General features: G+C 52.4%; 1 protein-coding gene across 1 annotated transcript in view; it reads right to left on the bottom strand.

Annotated features, from left to right (window-relative positions):
* Positions 1 to 1,259: 1,259 nt before the first annotated feature.
* Positions 1,260 to 21,244, bottom strand: part of LOC128723671 (uncharacterized) — a 32,919-nt gene continuing 12,934 nt past the window's right edge. The window contains exons 2-3 of the mRNA XM_053817432.1: positions 16,483 to 16,560; positions 1,260 to 6,468 (exon numbers count right to left, since the gene is read on the bottom strand). Coding sequence (XP_053673407.1) covers positions 1,260 to 6,398 — 5,139 coding nt within the window. The 5' untranslated portion in view covers positions 6,399 to 6,468; positions 16,483 to 16,560. The remainder of the gene's footprint in view (positions 6,469 to 16,482; positions 16,561 to 21,244) is intronic.

Raw genomic sequence — 21,244 nt, 5'->3', positions numbered from 1 at the left:
TAAATATTGCGCCTCGTGCAGCTGCTCTGCCTAAATAATACAAAAAGGGCTAAACACTTCGCTAAAAAGGTACATCAACGTCTGCCCGGAAACTCGACCATTCTGCTTCTCTCGATTCTCTCGGTTCTCTCCGTTCTCTCTCTCTCTCTCTCTCTCTCTGATGCATGCTTGCCTCTTTGTACATCACTTCCGGTCGTGGGGTGTATGGCGGGGACTCGGGATTTGGCACAAAATCGAACGAAAAAAAAAAACCTAAACCTAAGCGACTGTTGGCACATGAAATGATTACATTCAGCTTGCTGACCTCGTGCGCTGCAAAAAAAAAACAAAACCTAAAACCTTATCAACTACAAGCACTGTTGCAGGATGCTCTAGACCTCCCCCCCTCCCTCCCCTCTCCCTCCTGCCCCCCCCCTCTCTCTCTCTCTCTCTCCAAAAATCCAAAAAGTGGGTTAAAACCCACCAGCTGGGGGTGGAACGGAAACTTTGCACTATCACCTGGAATGTCCTAGGACAACAAAACGAAAAAAAAAGAAAAGAAACGAAGAAGGACGACGTGAGCACGCGAAGGACCTCTCGTATGTACAATGCCACGCCTGCCCGATGTTGTTGCGTAAGTACTTGGGGCTAAGGATAAGTGTTTTCTAACGCCTTCTAACGTTTTTCTTTTATCAAACGTTGCTCTCGCCCTGTTCTTCCACATGGTTCGCTTATTCTACGCGCTAGCGCTCATCTAGGATGACAATGATTAAATTCTTACATTTCGTACGTTTTTCAGCTACAAACCTAACCTAACAGATGCTCGCCATCAGTTCTCGTGTTGCGCAGGTTTACTTTATTTTCGCCGTCTGCTCATTTTCCATCTAAAGTCCACAGACGACTGAAGACGAGCAGATGAAGCAGACGAGCGCACACACATAGACAGAAGACAGAAAAAAAAATACATTTATGGCACATCTTTCCTCGCCGACGCCCTTCGTTGCACGTGGCCCTTTTTTTTTTGCTCCAAAATAAAAGGAAAACAGCCGCCAAACCCAACTCAACGATGGCTGATGGATTACAAATAAATAATTGTGCGCAACACGCTATCTCTCCCGTTCTCTCGCTCTCTCTTTCTTAAGGTCTAATTAATGCATAAAAAAAAACAAAACATGTCCCAGTTGAAACGTAGTGAATAAAAACTGTCTCCCCCCTAGCTTACGGGTAATAAATAGAACAAAAATTGACCTAAACAAGACAAAAGGGCACAAAAGGGCTCCTTACTCCTCGATCAGTCGAGCCTCGAGGAAGTGGAAGATCTCCTTGTAGTCCTTCACACGTGCGATCATGAGTGGTGTCAGCTTCTTGTGGTTGGGTGGGTTCGCTTTAGCACCGTACTTATCCACCAACAGCTTCACGATGTTGACGTGATTGTGTTGAGTCGCGACGTACAGGAGTGAGTTTCCAGCCGCATCCTGTTCATCCGCACTGAACTGATAGTGCTCGAGCAGGTAGTCCAAGATCGCCTCGTGGTTTTCCTGCACCAGGTACAGCAACACAGGTGGATCGCTGTTGCGAAGCCGCTCGATGCTAGCTCCATTGTTGAGGAGGATCTTCACCAGTGTCAGGTTGTTACTGACGACCGCGCGGATCAACGGAGTCTCTCCGTGGTAGTTCAGCTCATCCGCTGAACATCGGCTGTCGAGCAGAAGTTGTACTAGACGCACGTTACCTCGCTGAACGGCTAGATGGAGTGGTGTCATGCCCGAACGATTCTTCGCATTGATGTGTGCTCCATTGCGGATGAGATCTTGCACGATCTCGAGTTCGTCTCGTTCCACGGCCAGGTGTAGTGCCGTCTGGCAGAACTCATCTCGATGGTTTACGTGACGAGATCCACGTGTGATCAACAACCGTACGAGATCTTGCGATCGTACACAGACCGCGTTGATGAAGCACAATGGTGCACTGTCGATGTCGACTCCTCGACGGAGCAATAGCTCCAGCATGCGCCTGTTGCGATTCCGGATCGCCATGTTGATGGGTTGAAAGTCCGAACTGAGTGGACTACCGATGGAGGCGCCATGTCGGAAGAGCAATCGCACCAACCGCATGTTGTTGGTGTACATCGCGAAAGCGAGCGCATTTAGGCCGTACTCACCGCAAGGATCTGTACTAGCTCTACCGACTTCGAGGAGGATCCGTGCCGATCGAATGTGACCTTCTTTACACGCCACATTCAATGGGCTATTCTTCACCAGGTTGCAGTTGTTGACGAGCTTTGCGAGAGCTGGTAATCGGAGGAGGTAACGAAGGATAGAACCTCGATCGAAACCGGCCGCCACATGCAGCACGTTGTTGCAGTTCGAGTAGATACGCGCTGGGTCCACTTTGCAGGCTTCGATCAGACATCGTAGCACGTCTTCGTTACCGTACTCGATCGCTCGGTGTAACAGGCATAGTTCACTGGAAAACGCTGTCAGATCTGTCGCTGAATCGATCGTCTGTTGAACCACGACCCATGGGTTGCCGTATTGGATGAGCCAGAAAGCAGGCAACTTCTCGTCTTCACTCATCGCGTTTACGTCCAGCTTGGCGGTCGTCAGTACGCGTACAATCTCCTTCAAGTTCAGGCGGGCTGCCAGATTGAGTGCCGTGTACTTTAGGCTGCAGGTCGCGTTCATTTGCTCGAGACGCATCCGACTTACGAGATGTTCCACAGCTGGTAGATTACCCGCTGTGACGACTTTCTGGAGTATCGTCATACCATTGAGATCCGTGCGACTCCAATCGTACTCGTGGAGCCCAGCCAGCAGTCGTTGCACGAATCCATGATCCTCGGAGTTGACGAACAGGTGCAGATCATCGTAGGCATCGTACCGATCTAGGTGCTTTCGGAACAGCTGTACGTCCCCATGGAACATGCACAGATACAACACCAACATTCGACGATCTTCATCACGCATCTGATCCACGTGACTCACCACAAAGTGTGATTTGGACGTCCGACGTAACAGATACCGCAGAAGCGTTCGTCGTGCTGGAGAGCTGTCAGCTTCTCCATGCACATCCGCTTCCGTTAGCAGGTCGATCGCAGCTCGGAAATCCCCAACGATCGCACGATCGATCAAACCGTAATGGCACACCTCGTTGGGTAGCAACGTGCCGAGTCGTCGACCTGACAACTCCGCACCATCCAACACTCGCTGACGAAGATCTTCCAGGCCCGAATCTCTTTTGGCCACCGTCTCGAACAAGGTGCGTTGTTGCTCGAGCCAGCTGAGACGATTTGCGAACTTCTCCGTGAAGTGCGAGTCTCCAACTCGCTGACGATCCGCAGGTCGCGCGGATCCAACACACGGATGCCCTCCGTAAAGCTGAAACGAGCGGTGTTTGAAGACGATCGCGTTGAGGAAGACGGTCGCGTTCGACTTTAGCGCGAGACTATCGAGAATTAATGCCTCTGGGCCACCTCCAAGGTGTATCTTCAAGTTCCAACCGCTCAAAACAACGCTTTCCACCTGCGATCGATGCATCCCAAGCGCGTTAACCGAGGTAAGCATCTCGAGAAGCTCCACAAGACCGTACTCGAGCGCAAACTGCACCACAGGTGGTAACTCTCCGATAACTTCGGCCAGATGTTTCGCATCGGTACACTCGAACCTCTCCAGAATCTCCACCACGTCGTTCACCTTCGAGTCGAACAGTTCCTGCAGCAGTTCCTCATCGCGCTCTCGCTGGGCAGGTAGATCGGCAGCCTCCAACGCCTCGATTCCGGGGGAACCCTTCGCACTGAAAAACTCCTCCAACGTTCGATAGCGGTTCGTCAGCTGGAACACGTTGTCGTAGTACGATCGAGCTAGCCTCTCGTGTAGCTGTTGAAACTCGTCGTCGTTGAGCGATGGCATCGCAAGCTCCTTCAGCAACTTGCGTGTAAGCTGTTGATAGCGAGTCGGCTCTAGCGTTCGCACCTGACAGACTCGGACAGGGCTGATGCCAAACAGACAGGCCGGATCCATCAGACGCTGTAGGTCCTCGAGATGACGCACTACCTTGAGCGTGTCTTCGTTCTCGCTGAGACTGCTGTACGGCCGCAGTAGCTCCTTCAGCGCTAGGTTAGCATCGGAGATCGAGATCGATCGTGAGACGTCGTACTTCTGATAGCTCTGGTGCAGATAAGACGCTAGTAATCGCCGCACACAACCATAGTCCGGGTTAGACTTTAGCGCACGATAAACAACGGCGAAGTTTGCGAGAGTCGCACGAAGCCGCGTCTGATGGTACTGCATGTGATAGAACCGGAAGTGGATGTTTTTCTCGATGAACGACAACAGCTTCAGCTCGTTCGCCATTCCGACGTACATCTTCTTCAGCTCGTGCACGATGCGTGCCGTTTCCTTCTCGTCGTAAAACACGTGCTCGAACTTGATGTGGCTGAGCGTGTGCAGGTTGTGTTCACCGACGTACCGCACGTACGATCTGAGCTGCGTTAGGTTGCGAAGTCGATATGCCGTCCCCAGGAACGTCTTGTATGCCTCGATCAGTTGGATGTGGATCGCGTACAGACAGAGCCGATAAACCGCTCGAAGGCGCTGTTGAACGATCTTGACCTGATCTCGCGTAAGTGTCCTATTCACGAAATACTTCCCAGCGGTACAGCGTGCCGAGAAGGTGTCCCAAAAATCCACTCCATCGGGTTTAGGAGTGTTTCCATGCGCCAATGCAGACAACACGTGATCGACGATACTGGCCAACATTCGTCCAAAAGGACCACGATGGCGGAGAGTTCCCGTGGAGTCTTGATGGGCTTGTCCGATGTACTGCATCACACGCTGAATCGCCATTAGACAGAGCGTTGAGTTCGCGTTGTCTTCCAAATCTATGACGAGTGCATTCTCGACGTAGTACGCGATCCGTTTGACGGTGTGCATCTGCCGGATGCGCTCACAGGTGCGTCGAATGTTGCGAAAAACGACACGATGCCGTCGGCGAACTTTCCTTGGCGTCCCCCCAGGGCCAAGGACCTGTGGTGAGCCCTGCAACTCACGCGCACCCAACTCCTTCTCGAGCAGTTTCGTCTTGGTGCGGCTCAGTTCGTCTAACTGACGTGCGCGAACCTTTGCCAGCAGCTCGCGCCTGCTCGCAACATACGCCACCTGTCGCTTCGAAAGGCGGAGCTTCGGATGTTGTCGTTGCCAAAGTTGCGCCACTGTCGTGGGTTGATCTGCGCGTAGATACGCGGCGAACTGCACGTCCAACACGCCCTCCTGTAGGTTCGTCAGTTCCCGGCGGCATAACTCCTGTCGAACTAGCTCGAGTTCCTGTGGCTCCAGCGCTCCCGAAGACTTTGCGATCCGCTGAAGATCCTCGCTGGTGCGCCTTCTGCGAGACACATATCGCGCGATTCTCTGCTCACGAATGCAGGTGATGAGATCGAGCAGCAGTTGAGGTGTCCACTGGAACGAGCGGCTTGTCGAAGAACTCGATAGAGCACTCAACTCGCAGCTAACCGCTCGCAGGAACTCCAGCAGCATGCGTTTGTTCAGCACAAGCTTGTAGATCTCGAATCCGGCGCTTTTCTCGAGTATCGACAACATCACTCCACCCAGAAACGCCATCTCCGCCAGTGGAATCGAATCCAACAACTGTCGACGGCACTCCAACTCACCCAGGACATGAAGGCTCTCGGTAATGGCACGCAAACGCACCACAAACTCATCGTCAACGTCGTTCAGGTTGTCGGTGTCATACCGTTCGGTCAGATATTTGGTGTAACCTAGCACTAACTCCACACGCCGGTCAGCCTCTGTCGTAGCTTTCAGAGCACTTTGCATCTTCCCATCGGCCTTCCGTTTCGAACTGCGACCACTTCCGGATGGCTCACGGAGTCCGCTTCCGTTTGCCGAAGACTCGTAGCTGTGCGCGATCAGCTCGTACTCCAGGAAGATCCTCATCGAGGGCTCAATCGCAACACCTTTCACGGACAGTTCATCCATCGTGCGAGCGATTAGTTTCATCTTCGTGTGGATGTCGAACGCTCGCTTCTCGAGAAAAATCTTTAACAGCTCGACGGATCCTCGGCGGATCAATCGACGCAAGCCCTGTTCCGCTGGAACGTCTTCAAGCTCTCGATGAAGCATGAACTCAGCCACATGATGACAGCCAGTATCGATGGCTAACTCCGCGGGTGTCAGATTGGCCTGATTGCGTAGATCACAATCTGCTCCAGCAGCCAGCAGCAGTTCTATGAGCCGCGTTTTGTTATGTTTAGCCATCACGGCGACATGTAGAGCGCTGCTTCCACCACGAGCCTCATCCTGATAGTCTAGATTAAGCTTGGATTTGCCGAGAACAGCTCGAACCACCTCACACTGACCAGCCTGAATCGCTTCCAGTAAGCCTTCCATCTGGAGCTCCATTCTGGGACGCGTTCGTTCAACGTTACGTCCTACGACATTCCCAAACCGCTCCGCTGTTCGAGAGATGGCACTGGAACGAGACACAGAAAAAAAACCAACGTGTTAGGCTGCAAGTAATTGAACATGCAATAAGGATCTCGCCAGGGGTGTAGCAAGCTATTTTTGCTAATGTCAACGAACTGCCGCCTCCCAGGCGAACTGGCGTCGTTATCCTAAACTCTCAACCCAGCCCAGTCCATCGTGGATCTTCATTCAAAACCCCCATCGTTTGCAACCAGCAGCTTGGCCTAGCGATTCATTCACATTCGCGGGGCACATTGCCCAGCGGGGCCCATTAAGCGTCGAAAATTAAATTTACTACACGCACATACACACACACACACACGGCTTGACAGCGGCAACGCGTATGTATCATAAGGCGCGTGACATGCGGAAATTCGAGCCCGACCGAGCGGGCTGGAAAATCGACGCACTTCATCATCGTTTTCCACGCTTTACGCACATTTTCGCGAACGAGGCGAATGATTTCGTCGCTGCAACGGTGCACTAACGAGAGAACGGAGGTCTCGGGTACACGCTGCAATGCACATAACGGAGCATAACTGTACCGGTTGTAAATATAGCCCTCTGGGGTGGATATGCCCCACCCCAAGACGACGACGATCTCGACGACGACGACGACGATCGCGACGGTAAAACGAGTGAACCGTATCAATGAATGAAGCGAGTTTGGAGTTGAATGAAGCCAGTCCTTGTTGCGTGAGCGAGCTCGCACGGTACGGTATTGCACCAGAAGTAGTTCTGCAACCCAGTTTACAGCCTTCGCCCCACGGGAACATCCATTAGCTGTTTCGCAACTGTCACCTGTCAAAGGTAAGCTAAACAACGGGCCTAGTTGCGGCATTCGAAACAAAGGACCTACCGCCATTACGAGGGCCCTTTCGACGATCGCGTCTCATCACACCCACTGTCTGGTTTGTGTTCCCAATGGACCCTTCGTCGGCGGCACGAGACCGCTCTCGACACACATCTGTTTTATTTAAACTCGTCCACCCCAAATATTTCCGGTTCAACCCTGGGGGGATGGAATCTTCTCGTGCGTCGTGGTGTCTTTTGTTGGTGGGTCTCAAAACAAACACCACACGACTGGAGCACGCATTTACACGCGCGTTTTACACGCTCATAATCACCCTTCACGTCGGGCGTTGGGGGTTTTTGAGACATATTGCCGCCCATTGTACGTCGTCGCGAGAATGCACCATCTCCACAACAATAGCCGCCAGTGTGTGCCCAACGGCAAAGATGGCGACGTGGCGGTGATGTGATCTTCCTTTTGTGTCGTTTCGAGCTCATTCCAAGACCGACTCCGAGTGTTCTGGCGCATCGGTAGCACTTTTCCTTGCGGCTTACGTCATGCCGCACGGATCCGTCGGAGAGTCCGCCGATGCTCATCAGCAGTGGGTGGCATTGTTTGGAAAATAAGAGAAAAACTCATCCACATCCTCGACATCGTCGTCGTCGTCGTCGTCGTCGTGGCGCTGTGCGATGAGCGTGGATGGGCGTAAAATAATAATAATCAACACATTGTTGTGAAGAACCGCGACGACGTTTGGCCGGCCACGTTTGATCTTATCCCCTTCCTCAGGGCCGAAGGATGCGCATGCAAAAACCAACGCGGGATTGTTCTGAAAAATGATGTTTCCATTCCACGCATCAAAGGGGTATTTTCTATCAAACGAGATGTTTATCACGCGCTCGATCGTCGCGAGAGACGACTTACACGCAAAACAATGGTGCTTGTTTGTTTCGCTGTTTCGAGCGGTGGTGGCGCAAGAATAGAACGCCGGTTGATCGAGCTCGTGATCAAAGTACACGCGTGGCGGAAAATACAATCTGCATAAGGCGGAGGAACTTCTCGAGCCATCCATTAATTGCTCGCTAATAAACTCGGTGTAGCACCCTTAATCTTCGATAAACGGCCACCAGAAGCTTTTCTCAAATCGATACTCACTCACATTCGATCGCAACCAATCCAAATCAGTCCGGTTCCACACCGTGACGGAGGTTACTTATTCGACCGAACCGCATTAGGACCGACGGTCCCTAAATCGATTAATTTCCTGCTCCTGCTCCTGCTGACGTTCGAACCTTCGTTAGAGAGCACAAATCACGTCACGTCGTTTCTTCACAGCACACAGTGTTGAGTGCACAATTTTTGAATGCCCTCCTTTTCCCAAGGATCACAGCCACCCGAGTTCGAGCTTTGCTTCAGCCCAAGGTGGCCACAATTACTGCAATCCGATTGCAGGATATCCCACCCGATTCACTTTCGCCCACTTTTCCGGAAGAGTTATCCTTAATGGGCGATTTAGGACACACCACAACCATGAGCCACTCAATCATGGACCACCACAAGCACCACACACAGACACACTCACACGCTTGAAGCAGGAAATCGATTCACTCGATTTGTGGCCAGCGAATGACCAACGAGCAGAGGCAGAGGACCAAACACTACACCGTCTTCGGGCTCGGTTATCGATGGTCAATTGGTTTCCGCTTATTGCCACACTCGTCCCCGCGTGGGGTGGAAAACGGGGAAAACGAGAACCGGAAAGTGGGCTTACTATTGCACATCGATTGCGTAGCACTTGGTCGTGGCGTGGGAAAGCGAATGCTTGTGCTCAAGAGCCACCCCCGTGATGAGGCACTTACGAAAGGTGCACCATGGGCGCAATTAGCGCAATTTATGAATATTCCACGAATTATGCGCGACGATTAGCCAGCAGTGCATTGATGCCTTCTTTACACCAACTGAAGCCCTACACGAGTCTCAGATGACGCGGTTTCTACTCGAGAGTCGTGAACGCGTGCACTCTCGCGGTTAAACTGATCGTGATCGAGACGTAGTCACTTCATCCCAGCATCCAACGCGCGTCGGCGAAACGATCAATTCTCTCTCTCTCGCTCTCTCCAGCTCAAAAGTGACAGAGAAGTCGAGTGAATGAGAGAGTTGTACCCGTGAAGACAGAGATAGAAACACTCGCTCTGAGATCTCGCTTTGGAGAGGCGAGTTAAGGAATAAAACCAGATCCACCGCTCCACCACGAGTTTACCACTGTTTTCCACTGCAAGCGCGGTGCATCACGGTGCAATAGCACCTGCAGCAAAAGGACCGTGTGCGTGTGGCGTGGAATCAGAGGAACGGCGTAAGGTAAGGCCTTAGATGCATCAGCCGCACAATGTACGGTATTGTGAGCTGGCGTTTTATTATTTGCGCACTCTTCCCATTCCCCGTGCATCCGTTGCACTCACGCACACAAGCTCCAGCTCCGGTTGCATCGCTTGCGGCAAGGGTTTCGTTGTGGCTTTGTTTCTTGCGCGCGGGATAATCCGATAAATTGCATTTCAAATGGACGAGGCAAGAGCGCAGGCCGAGGCGAACGCTGCGAAAGTAAATTAATTTACGCCATAAGCAGAAGGCGAAAAAAAAAGGAAGGAGAACCACGACCACGACGGTAGCTGGCGTTGTGGACGCGAGATTTACTTCTACCGTTGCGTTGGAGGGTCTCTAGAAGTGGGCAATAATTTCTCAATTTTTGCACAGACCACAAAGTCGGGCGGCTTTTAAATGCACTATTTTCGAGTGAGACGCAGGCCATCTTTAGATGTTTCTGTCGATAGAAAGCAGTCCCAGTAGATCCTCTCGATTCAAGCTGCAGCGATAATGCAGAGTTGCATCGAGCCGCCAGCAATCGACAACCGTTTTGTCGAGCCAATAGCCACGAACCATGATTGGGATGTTGCGATCGATTATTGCCCTTGTTCAGAGGAACCCTTGTTGTTGTCGTTCCCATTTCGAGTGGAACCTGGCTCACCAAAACCACAGAGCCACATACATGTTAGATAACTAGCAGCCGAGCCAATCGAGCAATTGCCCAAATATGCACAAATGCAACAATCGCTAAAGCTGCGGCCTTCCTCCCATCGAGCCCATTATCTCACCCAAACGCTGGGTGGCCACTCGATTCGACTTACACCGACAGCTGCGATCGTTGCGAAAATCGGCCTATTCATAAAACTGTCCCTCCGATTGCACTCGTTTGCCATTATTTGTGTCCCCACGGTGCAGGTGGTGCATTCGTCGCATTTTGCGGTCGCAGGTGCTCAAGATCTGCGGTCTTTCGTTCGTGGGCTCGTTCACTCGCAAAAGCGGCACCGATCGAGAGGTGATTCCAGCGATTTCGAACAAATTCGCAAAAGGCCGCTTTCCGGCACGATGATGCAATTGTTTACCAAACCACATCGTCCGCTCGCTCGATCGATAGACGGGAGCCCTTTTTAATAGCTTTATTTTCACCCTTTCCATCCACGGAAACAATGTCCGCGAGTCCGCAAGACACTCACGGATGCATTTTTACAGGTTTTGCCTTGTACGGGGCCATCTCACCACCATACCGGGTGCCAGTGTGCTCTCGCTCGATCCAAACGGCGCAGTTATGACTTCTCTAATGCCTCAGCTCGAGCTAGGAGTCAGTTGGAATGCTCGCCAGTGAGGGCTTACGGGCTCACTGCAGCGCCTATCCCGGACATGCACGCACATATTACCGCGTCTGTCCATCGGTCCCTTGGCTTCCCTTGGCTCCCCTCGGCTTGACAGCGGCTAACCCCCAACTCCAAGCCTCCCGATAAGATCTAGATATGTATTATGTTCCCGTTTGTTTCTTCGCCATCATCGACGGCGATGCGTGGCCGTGCGGCTGCACAGGACGTGCCCTAGCGCCTTTGCCAGGTCTCGGGCGATAAACAACGCAGCCGGACAACACCGCCATCGTTGTGCCATCGAGTCCCTTCCCTTTGGCCAGCCGCTTCTGATCTGCAGCGATCGCACAAAACAACAATCATCATAACGACAGCCACCCAGCGCCCAGCCCAGGCCCTTCGCCGTGTGATGATAATAATAGCAACAACAGCACCTGCATGCAGAAGGCGCATAGGGTGGAAGAAAATTATGGAAAATCGTTACCAGCGCGAACGGTGGGCTTCCCTCGAGGGGTTTCTCTTCTGCCGTGGCGTTGGAATCTCGATCGGCAGGAGTCACAGGGAGGCTGGTTGGTTGGTTGGTTCACGAACGATACGAACACCACGTTTGGGAGTCGGCACGCTATCGCGGGCGGTTGCGTTTCATTTTCCGACCCTCGTTGCTTGTGTGGTGTAGTTTTTCCAGGTCATCTAAAGGCTGGGGCACCTGGGGACCCTGCGGACGACCTGGTCGGTGTTTGCGCGCCCATAACAGGTACGAATGTATCGTCGGAGAATTCCAAAAAGCTCACTGAAACCGGGGCCCAGTTTCCGAGCGGACACCAAATCCGCGCAAGGTGGAAACTTTCTCTTTCCGTGCAATAATTTTCGTTGTTTAGATTTTACTACCTATGCGTGCGTGTGTGTTTATAATTATGGATTTAATTGAGTCCGCGATGATGGGGTGGGTTTTCTTCCAACCCGACGGCGACAAGTCGTTCGATGCATTAATGCATATGCAATCGGGCATCATCGTGGTCGTTGTGAGGCACACACAAGCAAATTAAGCGAAGACGGCGTGTGAAGGAAACGTACTGATTACGCGACAGACCCACGGAAGTGCCCGTCGTCAGGCCTTATTAGCACCCCCGAGGACTCGATGCAATTGTAATGGGCGCGCGAGATGTTGCGATAGTGCAACGCTTCACCACAACGAGCGTTAGATGCCGTTTCCGGTTCCAGGCAAAACCTCGCTCATTATGCTTCAGCTCTAGCATAGCCTTCGGTTGAAGCATAGCCTCAACTACATCAATCTCATTCCGAGTGGGGTTGTGGCGTCGAAATGTGATCGCTCGTTCGAGTGACCCAATACGCAGGCGGAGGAATCGAACTGTCCCACGAAAGCCCATGCGAAACCTTTCGAAAGCTCATCCAAAGACCGGCTCTACGGTGTCTTCAACATCTCGCGCATCCGGCATCGTGAAGCGGGCGAAGAAACGACACAAAACAACACCATTCGCAGAGGCGCAGGCGGACGATCGCAAAGACCATGATCATCGCCGGGACGAACGAAATGAAATAAATACTGCATTCGCATGCGCATGCGGTTCGCGATATGCAAAATACTTTCGCGCAGGCAGCCGCGATCCTGAGGCCACGATCTCGCCGGGAATTGCACCGCGGGAGAGTGCACTTCGTTGATGCGCACCGTTGCGTTGATTTGCAGCACAAAACAACAAAAGAATCCCATTCGCCGAAGCGCAGAGCCTTGTGCGGCCGGGTGAACGGTGCGTTAAAGCGATACGGTGCCATAAAACAAAAATAAATGATACTGAATCCTGCAGACCGTCTCTCAATCTCTCGCTCATTCGCTCGTTCGCTCGCTCGCCATCCGTAGAGGGCCTGTCAGGATGGGTTGAGAATTAGCTCGCACTGCGTGGTCACCTCGGACGGACACTCGGACATCAGGTGATCGCTTGGGGGCCGTGATTCCGAACCCGCGGAAATAGAGAGATGCACTCGGGCGGTAAATTCAACTCCTCAACGTGCCTTCGCACCCCTACACGAATCCCCGAGGCGCACAATGACGCCCAACCAGCAATGGGACCTGTAGAAAAGCCAGCCCGAAGGTCCAGATCCAGTTCGGGACCGGGTGTCATGCACAACGGGCCACTTGTCCGGTGCAAGGGTGCATGTGCAACCGGAACGCATCGCGATCTGCCTCTCGGCAGGCTCGAGCGGCTACAGGGAACAGTTTAAGGAAATTGAGTGCGAAAAGATAAAACCTCACGCTGGCACGGCTCCGGCACGTTCATGTCGTTTGAGCTGCATCTTCGCCCAGGCCGGCAGGTGATCGCCTTCGAGGCTCCAACCGGAGGCTGGCCCTCGGTGCATTTGTGCCTTTTATAAATAGATAATCATTTCGCTGTAAACGGGATTATTTCATGACACGACGATGGATTAGATCCTACTCGATAAAGCGTGTAGCTGGCGTGTTGTTGAGCCAGGTCCGGGTTTTCTTTTCCCTTGCCGTCTTCACGCAAGCCCGGGTCGAAACGCGTATGCAGATTCCTTCCGCTCCGTCGAAACGTTGAGCAGGATTTCTCCCTTCCAAGCACGCTAATGGAGGAACGTCCATCGGACGGTTTCATGCGCTCTTCCCTCTTCGCTGAAGGCACCACCCAGCGGCTAATGAGAACGAACATTTGGAAATGTACCTTGAAACCGTGGACTGGTTGGTGGTGCGAACAGCTCGAGTGCCGTTATCTGACTCATGATCGGATCGCAAGGCTGGGAAGCCTTCTTTTCCATGCCATCGATCACTCAAAACGTCCCTGGTCGAGGAAATGCAATGAAGCAACATTTATGCAAATTGTTTTACCCATCCTAACACCGCAACAAAGCAACCCCGTGTCGGTGCGTCTGTTGAGTCCACTTAATGAGGATTAGAGTGTTTTATTAAAACTTTGCTGTAAATTTCCCACTGTTCATACGATCGTGCTGGACTGTCGGATGGGCTTCAATGTGCTCCCGCTAAAACGAGCTAACGATCGGATAATTTTCCACCCATGAAGGGTTTCCCTCGCGTATCTGCTAAAAACAAAGCCGCTCTCTTTCCAACGAACAACCCCCCTTTCAGTGAGGCGATCGTGATGCGAAAAATCATTCATCTGTCGCCGAGTTTCCCGAAGGTGCACCGTCACAATTGGCCAGCCCGTTTTTCCCGTGACACGTTGTCTACGCTTTCGGCGAATTTTCTTTCAACTGTCAACTGCCATCCGCCCGGTCGGTTAATTTATTTCGCGAAATAGGAAATGACAATGCATTCCCTAGCCCAAGCCGCTCTTGCCGCTCGGTCGTCCCAGCACGTCACCGATCGTCATCTTATCGCGGTAATAATTGAGCCGAGTCACTCCAGCCATTCCGGTCCCGGTGAGGGGATTAACCCGCTCATCTACACCCTACGATGGATGGCCCATCCCTTGGCTAGGATTTGCATAGCCCCCAACGACGAAGGGTTCGCAAGAATCCATAATCGCCATCGCACAAAGGGCCGCCGTCTTCGCTCGTCGAACGCAGCTTCCCATGGCCACGTCCACTGAGCCCTTACGAGTAGCCGGTCCGGGCGGCAACCTGCCTTTGAAGTTGATTTTCCTTCACCGCCCTACGAGCATCCTTGCGTCCCACGACGACGGTACACTGCTGACGAGGACGGATCTTTGGGAAGATTTTTCCACCCCAGTGTCATGCTTTGTTTCTACCATTAATCGATCCGCGTCAAGCCGCGTCGTCCCCATGGGGACGGAAAAGGGTCCCTTGGCCGATCGGACGGCCCTTTTTCAACTACTTCAATTAAATTCAATTCAATTATTGAATGATGAATGCAAGGTATTGTGTGTTTTTATTATAATTTACCTTTTTGTATAATTGGAAACATGATGTATCAATGTTTTGCGGCCATACACATGTCCATTAGGCGGCGGGCGTTATTGCAGCAAGGGCGGATCTTCGCTGGCCCTTCTGGCGGTTCCTTTCGCGGCTGGCTTTGAGCTCACCAACTCTACCACCGGTGAAGGCACTCGCACAGCAATCAAGTGCAATCGGGCTTCGGCGTTCGCAGATATTCAACCGCGACAGGAAACATTCCGTCTTGTTCGATCGATCGGCAGTGGCCCTTTTGGATTACACAGCAAAAAGGTCCTCCACAAACGCTTAAATTATTGTTATCATTTGTTGTAACCCACCCACCCTGCACACTCGTCCGATTACGGTTTCGGTAGAGCTCGCACTCCATCACACCTTCTTCTGCAATTGCTCTGATTGTTCCCGATCGCAGGACATCTGTACACACACACACACACACACACACACACACACACACACACACACACCCAAACACACATATGCGAGTCGCCTCACGAAAACTGTCCTCGCTAGTTAAACAATCGGGCTCTTCTCGCCACTTCTCGCTCTCGCGGGATGGCGGCATTTTTTCCTCTGATTTTCCGCGATATTTATGTTGTAAGCTACAATGTGACGTCACGCGCCACTCCCACCATCCCAGCTCTCACCCCATTCACTCGGCGGTTGATCCTTGGCGGTGGTTGAACGATTTAGGAGACGTGCGGAGCGAAAGACATTGTTTATTGTGTACTTTTTGCGGCTTTCCCGGCTCCCATTCCGCAGATCGTGAGCCACCCTCGGTGGGTTGGCGGAGAAGGGGTTAGGGCGCGCCCGGACTCGCGATCGCACAGTTCCAATTGACAATCGCGGATAAAAGTCCCTTCGCGACCTAACCCCCAGTCGCGATCCCGGCGGTGGCCCTTGGCGGCATCGGCCTTTGTGGTTGCTCTCGTTTAGCAGGTCTTCTGGCCGGTTGGCTGGTTGGAGGGCTTGTCGGCACGCCTCACCAAGGGCCAAGCACAAACCCTAGCCAGATGGGGCGGGCGTAGAATTGATGGCACCATACAAATGGTGACATTCGACGGAAGAATGGAATTGATAGGATTAATTTTTAAACACTTATAATTGCGCACCGCCTTCACGTTTATCAATTCAATATGCGGCGGTGGTCGGTTCGCATCCGGGCCTCGATTTGCATTCGGAAGGGCTGCGATTGATGTGTGCGAGCGTGGAAAAAGGGCTACCACACGCTGCGAGCTCGCAAGCCTGAATGGGCGTTCATTTTTCTCCTTGCGAATGCCGGTATGGTACAAATTCTTTCGCAAAATGCAAATCGTTCACTCGAAACCCCTGGCAGGGAGATGAAAAAGCACACCATTTGCTCCCGGGAAAGCTCTCAATTGAAAGTGCGCTTTGGTTGGGAGGATTCGAACGCGAGGGACTAATGTCCCGTCTGCCACCAGCTTGCCATTTATCCAATCGGTAAAATATATGTACACCGTCGGTAGGGCGACTGACAAGCGCAATCATTCACTCACAATTCCATTTGCACGCGAGAAAAGATCAATCTAAGTCATCTAACATCCATCTCGACTCGGTCGTCGACTCGAGCCGTCGTCTAGCCGTCGTGGGGTGGTGCAGAAAATGCACAGGAACTTACCGGTCTCTGTGTGTGTGTAACTCTTCAGTCTGTAGCAAGTAAAATACGCCCGGTTTTGATCCTCGACTGATTGGGTTGCTGTGAATGATAGACGTAGAAAAATGGACAGTCTTGAGAAGACGAGCGCAACAAACGGAAATGATTACGATAATTCTTAAAACAAACAGCATCGTTTCGTCCTGCGATTCGCTCTGCACACGGGTTCGTCCCTTCGGGGCGGCCAGAACGAACCTTGCCCAACAATTATGAGGTCATAAAAGATTACCAACCCGTCGAGCGCGACGGCGCGGCTCATTAATCAAAGTGCCAGCGAGCCTCTCGGTCGAAAGGGACGATGGTTTTAGAGGAGAAAAATGGCATCCCATCCCCATCCGAGATCGAGAGCCACACAATTGAAGTGCAATGCTCGCGAACAGTGGGCTGTTACATTCTGTCCGAATTGACCACATAAAACAAACACCCCACCAGGAAGCTGCGGGTTCAGCACCAGCATCCTGGGGTTGAAAAATAATATAGCAAACGCAACCCCCAACGGGAACGCGGAAAGCAACCCCATGGAACGTATGCACGCACGCACGCATTCTGTGGGCTTTGCAGGTCTCTGTGGAGTTGATCGGGGAGTCGTACGTACTGCAGAGATGATGTCGTAAGCAGAGATGAGCCCTCCGGCTAGGCTACCAGGCTAATGGTGAAAGTACTGCAAAGCACTCGCGAACGATGCGGTGGAAAATAAACGGCTTTCCGATGCACTTTTCCCCTTCTTGCATTTATGCTTGACCATCGCACGATGGCACGATGGTGGCCATATTTTACTGAGCTTTTATATGTCGTGCATTTTGCCGGGGATTTTGTGCGGATATCGAAGCGGTTTTGTTTGCTAAATTAATAAAACCCAGCAAAAGGTCTCACGGAGCGCCATCGCGAGGGTTTTCGCGCGCCACAAAATTGCAACTCGGTTAGCTCGCGTGGAATTTTCCTTAACCCCTTTTTCGGGGTGAAAAAAAAGGGAAATCGCAGCTCTCCTTTTCGCGGCATACTCACGGGAAACCCACCACTAGATGGCGATCGTAGCGACCACGAGTGGCCGATTACGTCGCAACGGCACGAAGTGAATGGCCTGCGTGAAAACTGGTTTCCAACCAAGCAGCAATTATTCACACCGATTCGTCCGGTCTGCTGGTCAATTGTTTTGCGTTCCGGACGCTGAAACAGTTTTCCCGTCGAACTGGCCTGCTAATTTTTACGACAATCAATCGTGCGTCCGTGTGGGCTTCCTCGTAATAACTCCCCATTCGCCTCGTATTGCGATGGGCGGCTCAAAATGGCTGATCTTGGGACTGATTAAACGCATCCTTTGCACAAATAAAAAGCCCCGTTAGTCGCCACGACTCGACCGCCCAAGCGAACAAACGCCCATGTGCGTCGGAAACCCGCGCTGCAGGTTGCGTTATCTAGTGCGCTTTCCGGCGGGAAAAAGGCACGGAAAAACCGTACCTTCACCACCAGACTGGCCCGCGCGATCACTTGAGCGAGCGATAAATTTAATTACTCCGGTAAGTAAATTTCATTTGCTCCGAACGATCGTTCGAAACGTTGTTTAATTAAAAGCCCGACTCGGTGGGTCTGTGGAGGGTGCATTTGAAAAATGCATACACGGGCAACCGCGTCGCAGTCGTTGTCGTCGACAATAATAATGAAAAACGGCTCCACCGGGCGGATTCACTCGCTGGCGTCTATTTTACGTGACCCTAACGACGCCGCCGTTTTGCCGACGAGCACCGCGTGAAAGCCACATCGCAGACGGAACGAGTTTTTCATTAATTCGCTGCAGGTTCTGGAAAATGTTCACCGCTCCAGCGCTCGTTTAAATACGCATTATAAGCCTGAATAGGGGCTTCCGCGGCTGGATCCGCTCCACGCGCGTGTATGTGCCACTTGCGTGGTGCTCCGTTTTGCGTGTAGTCACGAAATCCGTCCGGGAGGGAAAAAAGGGCGAGGCCTCGAGTCTCCTGCTTCCACCCGATCGCTCGGTGCGTCGTTTCTCAACACCGTTTCTAATCCATGCCCGATTGAATGGTCACTTAACTGTTGTGAACCATTATTTTCTAGCCATCTGCCTCGGTTTCGAACGGACGGATGCGAACGGATCGCAAGAAGAAGCCATGCAAAAATCAAACGATAAAAACCAATTTAGCATCCTCCCTTCGAAAGGTCGGCCGTTTGCGTCGAACCTGTCGGTGAGTCGGCACACTTACATTACCCCCTCCTGGTTCCTAAGTTCAAGTGCAATAATAAAGAAACTAAAATAATTAAAATATTTTTTCCTCACCCTTTCAGTGTCCATGGCTAGGGTCTGATAACCTAGGCTGGCTCTAGGAGTCAGGTGCCAGAGCGAGACGGTGAACGAACCAGCGAAAGAGCACGACGCAAAAATGCAGAACGCAGGGCGGGAAACAAAACCGGGTCCTGTTTCGACACAACATACGTACAATTATAAATGATCGCTGCACTGGAACATCTTTCTTTTCCTCCAGTGCCTGTCTTTGCTCTCTCGTTTTCCTCTCGAGTGCCTCATTTACACCGCGGTCTAGGACGCGCCCGCAAACCGGGCACATCTGGTGCATCGAGTTGGTCAAAAAAGGAGATTACGCGGCCAGGGTTTGCGAGAGATTTATTTCGCAGGCGCGATTTTATCTTATAATGGTGCGTTTTTATCTCGCATCGGTCGCTCGGAGAGCCTCGTTTCTAATTAGTCTCGCAGCTAACACTTTCACGTGGTGCATTTTTGACCAACTCATTTCGCCCACGAGAAACACGCGAACGGACCCAAGCACGCTAATTTCGCATCCGTGGTGCAAAATGGCAAAACCACGCGGACAAAGCCCTTCGCACGGGATGTCGATCGGCGACTCCCACGGCAGGGCTAGGGCTCGCGGAAACGGGATCTTCCAAGCTGCAGCTCAGGCTGGCTCGAACGGGAAAAGCTCCGGCGTAGGATGCGGCGTGTGCGCGGAAAACGCGTCCCAGCCCCGTACATTGTTACAACAAATGGTGGAGAAACAATAAATTTAAGCACCACACGGTCGGTCGGCAAGAGCGAGACGGAGAAAGAAACCAGAAAACAACTTTTCTTTCCATTTTGACATCGGGCCCAGGGCGGTTAAGATGGCGTAGCGTGAGGACGCTCTGTGGCGATTTCTTCCTTACACGGATGCATCTGGTGCATCTTGTCAGCTTTGTTGTTGCGTAGGGCTGCCCTTCCCTTTCTCTTCTCCTCAAACCACCCAGTCCACTTGTCATCCGGACTGGCAGGGTGTCCGGACGCGAGGCTAAGCCGCGGAACGCCGAGCCTAGCCGGTTCGGGGGCCGTGCAATTGCTGGCGGGAAATAAATGAATGCAGGTTGAAGGCTTGCACCGACACGGGGCCAGTGCTTTCGCCGGCACATTGTCCATTCAAATGCGCCGTTCCGCGTGCGTGTCCGGGCGCTTTGTGCGGGTTGTCGTTCTGTTTAGCTTCCCCTCGGGGCAGCGGACGATTTTCCAGCCCTAACGGGAAAAAAACCCCGTGGTGCTCGTGGTGATGGAATGTTTTGCTAATCAAATCCACGGCCTGCGCTTAATGGCGCTCGCGGGACACTTTTTCCAAGGACTTAAACACTCCCAGCCATCGTCCAGGGATCCAGGGGTGGATTAATTTCGCCTCTCGAATGCGACACAAATCAGGCACGAGCTCGGTGAGTCTCGGTGAGTCCGCGGTAACACGAAACCTGCACGGTGTCATCCGTTATCGCCTGGGTGGAGAACAATATCTCGAACGCGCGCAGGAATAAATCACTTCCCAATGAGACCCATCGGACTCGGAGCGAACGAGCGATAAAGCGGAGGGCGTGCGAGTACGAGCGTAATTCAAAAAGGCATCAAGAATGTTGTGTAGAAACATAAAACAAAATGCAGAGCATCGCACGCTTGTTTGCGCGCCCAAACGCTAAAACACGTTCCTGCGTCTGAGCAGGCGTCGAACGGGGGATGCGAAGGACAGCTAGGACTGGAACCCAGGCAGAGCTGAGACAACCCAACAACGCAACGAGACACCGGACCTTTGGCGCCTTGACCACGAAAGGGTTCAGTAATCAAATCAAAGCCGGACCACGGGCTGCTATGCATGCGCTAGTTCGCGACCGTGTGCATCCGATTGTCCTGCGAAGCAGATAAGCAAGCGAGAAAGGGGACGATTGCACGAAATGCAACCGCATCCAGGCCTGGGAAATGAAAGTGCACCGGGAGACGCCACGGAACAGGTTGGACTCTCGGACGTTCGAACGTTCGGACGGATCTTTGGTTTGGAATCTTGCGCAGCAAATCTCCAAGAGCAGCTCGTTTCGCGCACCACGGAGCTACTCTGCCGGCCGTGATGTTGATAAGTGCACCGGTGCAAGTGCAGTTGCAGCCAGATGCACATTCCGGGCTGCACCCGAGAGTGATGTTCGACCGGTCGACCGTTCGATGTCGCGATGTCGATTGTATGGCTCTGTGGATGTGGATTTCGACGCACGATTCCGTGATTGCTCATTACTAGGACCTAGCCAAACGGGCTCTAGCCCTTCGCGGTCGGAATGCGCGGTCTCTTAGCGCCGTGTGGCTCAACGAGCTCAGCGACCGCAGCGATGGCGAGAACGCAGGCAAATAAGATCGAGCATTACATAAATAATGTAAACATACACATTAATCAATTAAAAACCGAAGCGAATGCCAGTACGCGCG

This window comes from Anopheles nili, chromosome 3 (assembly GCF_943737925.1).
Source record: "Anopheles nili chromosome 3, idAnoNiliSN_F5_01, whole genome shotgun sequence".
In the NCBI taxonomy this organism is placed as follows: Eukaryota; Metazoa; Arthropoda; class Insecta; order Diptera; family Culicidae; genus Anopheles; species Anopheles nili.
The sequence above is the reverse complement of the archived record's forward strand: the minus strand, read 5'-3'. Positions and strand labels throughout refer to the sequence as shown.